At 56.8% G+C, this 8,882-nt stretch overlaps 2 protein-coding genes across 2 annotated transcripts; one reads left to right on the top strand and one right to left on the bottom strand.

Annotated features, from left to right (window-relative positions):
- Positions 1–221: 221 nt before the first annotated feature.
- Positions 222–4,962, bottom strand: ETH_00000995 (uncharacterized protein; the record flags this gene model as incomplete). The annotated part of the gene is made up of 2 exons (XM_013379677.1): positions 222–651; positions 785–4,962. The coding sequence occupies 2 exons, from the start codon at positions 4,960–4,962 to the stop codon at positions 222–224; spliced, it is 4,608 nt and encodes a 1,535-aa protein (XP_013235131.1).
- A 3,125-nt stretch (positions 4,963–8,087) lies between these two features.
- ETH_00000990 (uncharacterized protein) lies at positions 8,088–8,879 on the top strand (the record flags this gene model as incomplete). Its single annotated transcript, XM_013379676.1, has 1 exon — positions 8,088–8,879. A coding segment is annotated over one exon (792 nt), but the record flags the coding sequence as incomplete, so codon positions are not given.
- Positions 8,880–8,882: the final 3 nt, after the last annotated feature.

Raw genomic sequence — 8,882 nt, 5'->3', positions numbered from 1 at the left:
AGGTGTGCCTCAAACAGCGTCAGCAGCAGCAGCAGCAGAAGGCAGCAGCAGCAGCAGAAGCAACATTCGCAGCAACACAAGCAGTAACAGCGACAGCAACAACAGCAGCAACACAAGTGTCAGCAGCAACAGCCATAGTCACCGTAGCACACGCAACAGCATCAACAGTAACAGCAGCAGAAGCAGCAGCAAAAATAGCGACAGTAGCAGCAGCAGCAGCATCAGCAGCAGCATAAACAGCAGCAACTGCAGCAGCAAAAGCGGCGAACTGGAAGCGGAGCAGCAAGGAAGTTGACTGAGTCTATAGCCTGCTGCTGCTGCCTGCGTTGCACAGCAGCAAGGACTTCTTGAGTGCAGCCTCTCCGTCTTGCTGCTACTGTTGCCGCTGCTGCTGCTGCTGCTGCCTCTGTCTCTACTTGCTGCAGCAAAGCAGTCCACAGCAGGCGCTGCAGCTCCTGCCCTTGCTTCTGCTGCTGCTGCTGCTGCTGCTGCGGCAGCAGCGGCGAAGGGACTCCCAGCAGCTGCGAGCGCCGGGCAAATTCCCGCAGCAGCTCATAAGGGGCCCCGATCTTCTCTCCCTGAGCAGCAGCAGCAGGTGCTGCTGCTGCTGCTGTTAAAACGCCGGGCAGCAGCCGCGCTGTCAAAGCAATGCTGCAGCAACGCATGTTCGCAGCAGCAAACTGCAAACTGCACCTTCTGATGATAGCTGCTGCCAGATGTCTACGGGAGAGAGGACACAGCAGCAGCAGCAGCAGCAGTAGCAGCAGCAGCAGCAGAATCTTACCCGTGGGTCCCGCCAACGAAGCAGCACTGCAGCAGCAGGGAAGCAGCAAAGTTGCAGAGACTTTGCTGCAATTGCTGCCACCTCTGCTGCTGCTGCTGCTGCTGTCTCTCTTTGGCTGTTACTACCTCACTACAGCTCCTGCCCCTATCATCTGTCCCTGCATCCCCTGCTGCTGCTGCTGCTGTTGCTGTTGCTGTTGCTGCTGCTGCTGTTGCTGCTGCTCGGTGTCTGTGGTGTTTGTCGGGGGCCCACTGCAACAAGGGACTCCAATTATTTGCTTCGTTGAATACAAAACGCAGCTGACAGCAGAAGGAGCTCATGCTGCTGCTGCTGCTGCTGCTGCTGCTGCTGCTGCTGCTGCTGCTTGCCAGCAATGGTGCTGCTAAGGGGCCCCCCACGGCCTCCACGGCAGCACGGCAATGTCTGCAGCAGCAGCAGCAGCAGCAATGAGCCGCTGCAGCAAACGCTTCTGCTGCGGTTGGTAATGCTGCTAAGTAAAGAGCCCGCGCCAGCAGCAGCAGCAGCTGCAGCTGTGCTGCTGCTTGTGGCAGCAGCAGCAGTAGCGGCTGCGGAGCAGTCGCCAGGGCTTGCAGCAGCAGCACTAAGCGGCATATTGCAGCCTCTGCTGCTGCTGCCGTTCTTGCAGCAGCAGCAGCAACAACAACAGCAGGAGGTGCTGCTGCTACTGCTGCTGCTGCTGCTCGGTCCGGGTAGGTCCCAACAGGGCAGCCGCTCTTCAGCAAGTGTGCTTCCATAACTGCAACACTGCTGCTGTTGCTGCTGTTGCTGCTGTTGCTGCTGTCACTGCTGCTGTTGCTGCTGCTGTTGCTGATGCTGCTGCTGTTGCTGCTGCTGCTAGCTGAGGCAGCATGGTGCATGCACGTGCCGGTCACAGACGCTGCAGCAAAGCTCCGCAGGATCTTCTTTAAGAAAGAGACAGAAGCAGCAGCATCTGCTGCCAGCAGCAGCAAAGTCGGCAGCAGCGCTGCTGCTTCTGCTGCTGCTTCCGCGGGCACTGCCAGGTGTACGTACACAGCAGCGCCAATGACACACCCCCATCGGTCCTGCAGCTGCAGCTGCTGCAGTTGCTGCTGCTGCAGCTGCTGCAGTTGCTGCTGCTGCAGCTGCTGCTTCTGTTGCCGCTGTTCTTGCTGCTGCTGCTGTCCCTGCTGCTGCTGCTGCGGAGCAGACGGAAGAGACATTTGAACGGAAAGGAGACAGGAGCGAAGAGAAGCAGCAGCAAATATGGCGCAAAGCCGCAGCAGCAACTTTGCTTCCCTGACAGCAGCAGCAGCAGCTTTTGCTGCGGCAGGAGTACCAGAAGCAGCAGCAGCACGTGCAGAAGCAGCAGCAGCTGCTGCAGCAACGGCAGCAGACACAGCCTCCTTCTGAATCCACGCTGCATGTAGGCAGAAGCCAAACCAGTACAGCCGATTGCATATGGTGCTGCTGCTGCTGCTGCTGCTGCTGCTAATGTCCTGTTTCTGCAGCCCTCGCGCTTCAGCAGCAGTTGCTGCTGCTGCAGCACCTGCTGCAGCAGCAGACAACTCTGCTGCTGCAGCAAGCCCCACCTGCCGGGCTGCAAGGCCTAGCAAAGGTGTAAGGGGGGACAAGCGCATAAGACGGCACGCGCGAGTAGCAGCAGCAGCAGCAGCTGTTGCTGCTGCTGCTGCTGCTGCTGCGGCTAAAGGTGTACCTGAGTGCTGTGGTTTTCTTTGCTGCTCCCAAAGGGCCCACATTTGCTTGTACTGTGCATCATACGGCAGCAGCAACATCTGCTGCTGCTGCTGCTGCTGTTCCTGCTGCTGCTGCTGCTGCGTGGTGACGCAGTTAAGCGCATGCAGCGGCGGCAGCAGCAGCCAGTCTGCAACTCCTGCAGCAAAAGCCTCCACTATTTGCTGCCTCTCTTTGGGGCTTAGCAGCTGAAGGGCCCCAGCAGCAGCAGTACGAATAGCGAATGCCCACAGCCCCACAGCATGGCCCCACACCCTGCTGCTGGTCCTGCTGCTGGTCCTGCTGCTGCTGCTGCTGCTACTGCTGGGGTTTGCTGCACAGCAGTCGAGCACTGGCAGCGCCTCAAGAATCCTCGAGAGCAGCAGGGGGGCCCTTGGGGCCTCAGGGGGCCCTTTGGGGCCCCTAAGAAAGGTTAAAGGCAGCCATGCTGCTGCAGCAGCAGCAGCTGCTGCTGCTGGTGCTGCTGGTGGCTTTTGTCCCCCTCTCAGCCCCAATTGAGGCAGTGCGGTTATTGTGCTGCAGCAAAAGTATAGAGTAGCTGCTGCCAAGATTGGCCTGCAGTAGGGACAGCAAAGTGTTACATCTTGCTGCTGCTGCTGCTGCTGCTGTAGTTGCTGCTGTTCTTGCTGTAGCTGTTGTTGTCGTTGTTGTTGCTGCTGCTGCTGCAAGTTCTGGTGACACGGTGGAGCAAAAGGCTCAGAGCAAAACGCCTCCACTAGGCTTTCTAGCAGTTGCTGTGTCTGCTGCTGCTGCTGCTGCTGCTGCTGCTGCTGCAGCAATCTGCTGCGCCAGGAGAAGGGCCCCCACGGGAGGCCCCTCACAGGGGCCTCCTTGGAGCCAAAAGGCGGCTGCAGCAAAATAGTGTCTCTCTCTTGGTTCTGCACTGCAGCAGCAGCAGCTGCAGCTGCAGCTGCTGCTGCTGTTGGTTGGTCACCTGCTGCTGCTGCTCTCAGGGTGCTGCAGAAGCGGCGGGAGAGGGCCGCAACTTCTGTTAGAAGAGGGGCACCCCACAGGATTCCGTTGGTAGCGATTTGTTGTTCCTGTTGCTGCTGCTGCTGCTGCTGCAGTTGGTGCTGCGGCTGCTGTCGCTGAGCGCTGGTTAAGGCTGTAGCGGCAGCGAGCTTGAGCAGCAGCAGCAGCAGCTGTTGCGCCGCAGCAAAAGAGCAGCAGCAAAGGCTGCCGTTGCAGTTAGCTGCTGCAACAAACTCCCCTCGTTTGTGACGCTGCAGCAACAGGTGCTGCTGCTGCTGCTGCTGCCGCTTGCCTTGACTTTCTGCAGCAGCAGCAGCCCCCAGGAGCTGCAGCAAAAGATGAAGCGCCGTGCGGCGGGCACTTAACCCGCAGCGCAGCAGCTCTATATCTATATCTTTCTGCTGCTGCTGCTGCAGCTGCTGCTGCCGCTGGAGGTAGAGTGGGCGGCGTTGCTGCTGCTGCAGCAAAAACTGCAGCAGAGCAGTTCCTGTGCAGGTAGCTGCAGGGAGAAAGGAAGCAGCACGAGCAGCAGCTTCTACGAGCAGCAGCAGCACGGGCAGCAGCAGCAGCAGCCCCTCCGCAACAGCCGCAACGGCGTCGTCCTTTTTGCTGCAGTCTACCCGCGTGCTGCTGCAGCAGCAGAACCTACCAGGGGCCTTAAATTCCGCTTGTTCCCCAGCAACAGCAGCAGCAGCAGCAGCAGCAGCAAGTCTCTGCACAGCAAGGAAAAGGCGCTGCAAGCTAACCGCGCACTGCCAGTCATCTGAAGAGTCTGCTGCGCAGTGCTGCTGCTGCTGCTGCTGCTGATGCTTTTGTTGCTGCTGCAGCTGTTGCTGCTGCCTCAGCTGCTGCTGCTGCTTCTGCTGCTGCTTCAGGGCACCTTCCGCTGCGCATTGCAGCAGAGGCCCCATGGATGGCATGTTGAGTGTATGTGCTGCTGCTGCTAAGGACAGCCACAGCAGCGGTTGCTGCAGAGTTCTCTGGTTTGCTGCTGCTGCTAGGCACACTGCAGCATCAGTGTGCCTAGCAGCAGCAGCAAACCGACCGCTCAGATCTTCTAAAGCGGGGGCCCCTGGGGGCCCCCCATGTGTGCGTGAGCAGGAAGGCCGCGGGCAGCAGCAATGAGCAGCAAAGCAACCGCTGCAGCAGCAACAGAAGCAGCAGCAGTTTGCTTCTGCTGCTGCTGCTGCTGCTGCTGCTGTTGGCAAACCAGCGGGAACCACTGCGGCCTCCAGAGTCCTAACAGCAAAATTTATGGGGGCCACTAAGTCCCCTAAGCTTTCAAGCCTTGCCTTTTGCTGTTGCTGCTGCGGTTGCTGCTGCCGCTGCTGCTGCGGTTGGTGCTGCCGCTGCTGCTGCGGCTGCTGCTGCTGCAGTGTGTCGAGAAGGCACTGCAGCAGGGCCACTGCAGAAGCTTCATCTCCTCGTCTGAACGCAGCCGCTGTGGCTGCTCCCCAGCTGCTGGCTTGCATTCTAGCCTGCTGCTGCTGCTGCTGCTGCTGCTGTCGCTGCTGCTGCTGCTGCCACTGCTGCTACTGCCGCTGCTACTGCTGCCGCTTCCGTTGGTGTTGTTGGTGAATGCTGGGGTGAAATCTGGAGTCTCGCTTCCGTGCCTTTGTTCCGGCTGCTGCTGCTGCTGCTGCTGCTGCTGCTACTGTTACTGCTGCTGCTGCTGCTGCTTGGGGAGCCGATCCCTCCGCTGCAGCAACGGCGGCGAGCCAGAAGTGTTTGCTGCATAAGAGGCAGCAGCAAAAGCAGCAAATGAGTCCCCTAAATGCTGCAGAGTCAAAACAAAAAGAATAAAAAGGAGAAGCAGCAGAAGGAAAAGGCCAAAGAGACAGAGACACAAACGAGGGCTGTGAGACAGCAGCAGCAGCAGCAGCAGCAGAGCAGCAGCAGCAGCGCTCAGCAGCCTCAGACAAAATGGAAGCTCGAGGAAAAACACATTTATTATTTTTCACTTGAAATTTCAGTGCTGCTGCTGTTGCTGCTGTTGTTGCTGCTGCTGCAGCAACAGCTGAAAGCCGCAGCAGCAGCGGCTCCGATCGCCGCAGCGCGAGCAGCAGCATCTGAAACACTGCGCTGCACACAAATCATTAAATAAAAATAAAATGCCTTTTTAATTAAATTAATTTAAATGTTTAATTTAATTTAATAGAAAAAAGATTTAAAAAACAAACAAGATCCAGGGCTGCTGCTGGAGCCGCTGCGGTGACCTCACCTTCCGTGGCAGTGTTGCTGCAGCATTTGCAATTGAAGAAAAGATTTACTTGTTTTATTTTTAATTTTATTTTTAATTTTATTATTTAATTTTTCTTTAATTATTTAATTAACCCAAATTGGCCTTTTAAACCCCAGAAACTGCCTGCAGCAGCACTGCTGCGCGGAACCGTGCTGCTCCCACGCCGCCGCCACAGCAGCAGCAGCAGCAGCTGCTGCTGCTGCTGCTGCAGCTGCTACTGCCACTGCTGCTGCTGCTGCCGCTCTCGCTGCTGCAGCAGAGATCTGCAAATGCAACAGCAGCCGTGTCTTTGGGCGCTTCGGTGTGCCTCTCGCGCGCTCAACACGGGGCAGTTCTGTTGCCGCTTCAGCTGCTGCTGCTGCTGCTGCTGCTGCTGCTGCTGCTGTGACTGCCACTCGTTGTGCTGCTGTTGCTGCTGCTGCTCATCCTGCAGCAGCAAGGAAATGCCTAGACCCTGCGTTTTCCAGGTGGCGTCTCACGAAGCTCTTTGCTCCCGAGGGCCTGCAGGAGTCCTCTGTGGCTAGCTGTGGCTAGCTGTGGCTAGCTGTGGCTAGCTGTGGCTAGCTGCGGCAAGCGGCCAGCAGCTGCGGCTAGCTGCCGCGAGCTAGCCAAGAGTGAAAAGCTTACAAGCGACAGAAGATAGAATTAAATATTGCAAAAGTCCTAAACCCTAATCCATAAACCCTAAACCCTAAACCCTAAACCCCTAACCACAAACCCTGAGCTCTGACCGGCAATCACTACAAGCTAAGTAGTTCATCTGGCATCCAGTTCCTGCTGCATCAGTTGCAAGCAGCTAGCTGCAGTTGTCTGCAGCAGCTAGCTGCAGCTAGCTAGCTGCGACAAGCTGCAGCTAGCTGCAGCTAGCTGCATCTACCTGCAGCTAGTAGCAGCTAGCTAGCTGCAATTAGCTAGCTGCAGCTAGCCGTCCCGAAGGAGTAGTACCCACAACTGGCCGCAGCTAGCCAGGCTAGTTCTACCTTTTCACAACTAGCCACAGCTAGCTGCAGCTAGCCACAGCTAGCCACAGCAAGCCACAGCTAGCCGCAGCAAGCTATGGGTAGCCGCAGCTAGCCACGATTTGCCTGCTGCTAGCTGCTGCTCGCTGTGGCTAGCTTTTGCTTCCTGTAGCTGCCTGCATCTAAGCGTAGCCAGCTGCAGCTAGCTGCAGCTAGCTATGGCTAGCTTTCACTGTGCAGTTGACGACGACTCACTAGCTCCCCAACTTGCTTCTGCTGCAGCTGCTGCTATCGCCGCTGCTGCTGCTGCTGTTGCTGCTGCTGCTGACGTAGTTGCTGCTGCCCTCTTCGCTGCTCCTGCTGCTGCTGCAGCAGGCTGTCTGTATGTCGATAAGAAGCGCCAGCTCTGGGCTGGCTTTTGCTGCTTCGTCGCAAACCCCAAACCCTAAACCCTAAACCCTAAACCCTAAACAATAGCAGCAGACACTGTTCTTTAGCTTCTTTTCCTCTTTGCAGATGGCAGCACAGCCAGTTGTGCTTACGTCTGCGCAGCAACAAGGAAAATAAATAAACGAAAAGGATAAAAACCAAATAATAATTAAAATGGATAAATAAAATAACTGAAGAAGAAGGAGAAATGAAAAGATCATAAAAATCTGCAGAGCTGCAGCGTGGCGGGAAAGCTGGGGTGTACGTACACCTGAAAAACAGGGGAAGTCGTGAATTTAAAACGGCAAATTGGAATTTAAAAATTAATTTAATTAAATTTAAAACCTCAGTTTAATTAAATTAATTCTATTTCATTAGCTGGTGGCGCAGCACACGCATTCAGAGCTCTGCATGCAGTAGCTGGGGCTGATCCGAAACGCTAAACCCTCAACCCTAAACCCTAAACTCTAAACCCTAAACCCTCAGGCAAACATGACTTATTATAGTTGAATTCAACTGCTTCGTGTCCCTCATTTTCTGTATTTCTGCACAGTCGGCCTCCAGCCAACTCGCGGCTGCAGCCCCAGTTAACCACTCCTAAGGTTTAGGGTTTAGGGTTTAGGGTTTAGGGTTTAGCGCGGCTGGCGCTTCGTTGCTGCGTCTGTTGGAAGCGGTTTCTGTGGCACTTTCTGTACACCGCGAGACAAGCCTGCCTGTAGCTTTCAGTTCCACTGCAGCAGCAGCAGCAGCAACAGCAGCAGCAGCAGCAGCAGCGACAGCAGCAAAGCGAGTTTTGCCGGCCTTTAGCTGGCTCGTCTGCAGTTCCCTGATTCGAATGCGGAGAGCAGCAGCAGCAACAACAGCAACCGCAGCAGCAGCAACAGTTGCCGCAGCAGCAGCAGCAGCAGCAGCGGTTGCAACAGCAGCAGCAGCAGCAGCACGAGTTGCAGCTGCTGCCTGTGCTTAGATGCAGCATTTTGTGCCCTTAGGATGTGACGGCTCCGAGGCTGATGAGCGCAGCTCCCCTTCAAGCCGACAGCGGAAACAATCTGCTGCTGCTGCTGCTGCTGCTGCCGCTGCTGCTGCTGCTGGCTTCTCACTGATCCCCGCGGGAGACGCTTCTCACTCTGTGTCTCCTCCAAGGCCTCCCCAGAGGCCTTCGCTGCAGCGGCAAGCAGCAGCAGCGGCTGAAGCAGCAGCAGATGCTGCAACTAGAGCAGCAACAGCAGCAGCAACTTTAGTCGGCATGCTGCGGAGGAAGCGCTGGCTGGCGCTGCTGCTGCTGCTGCTGATACTATCTGTCTTGCTGCTGCTGCGAGTTTTCTCCAGCAAATCGCAGCAGCAGCAGCAGCAGCAGCCGCAGCAGCAGCAGCAGCACGGCGCCGCCCCCAAAGGCACATTTAGCTCTCCGTGGCAGCACGAAGATGCAGGAGCAGCAGCAGCAGAAGCAGCACCTGCTACAGGAATTTCAGCAGCAGCAGCAGCAGCAGCAGAAGCCCTAGGAATCCACAGCCGCAGACCTCGGGGCACTTACTTTGTGCAGCATTTACCGGGCTACACTGCAGCAGCAGCAATGCCCGCAGCTGACGCAGCAGCAGCAGCAGCAGCAGCAGCAGCAGCACATGGCCGCGGCTACGACTATCTGTTGGCTGCGCCTCTCTCAGCTACTTCTGCTGCACTTTCTGCAGGGTCAGCAGCAGTTTCAGCGCAGCAGCAGCAGCAGGAGCAGCAGCAGCAGCAGCAGCAGCAGCAGCAGCAAGTC

The sequence above is a fragment of the Eimeria tenella genome, genomic scaffold (genome assembly GCF_000499545.2).
Source record: "Eimeria tenella Houghton genomic scaffold, Eth_scaff378, whole genome shotgun sequence".
Classification (NCBI taxonomy): Eukaryota; Apicomplexa; class Conoidasida; order Eucoccidiorida; family Eimeriidae; genus Eimeria; species Eimeria tenella.
This window is presented reverse-complemented; position numbering and strand designations above follow the sequence as displayed.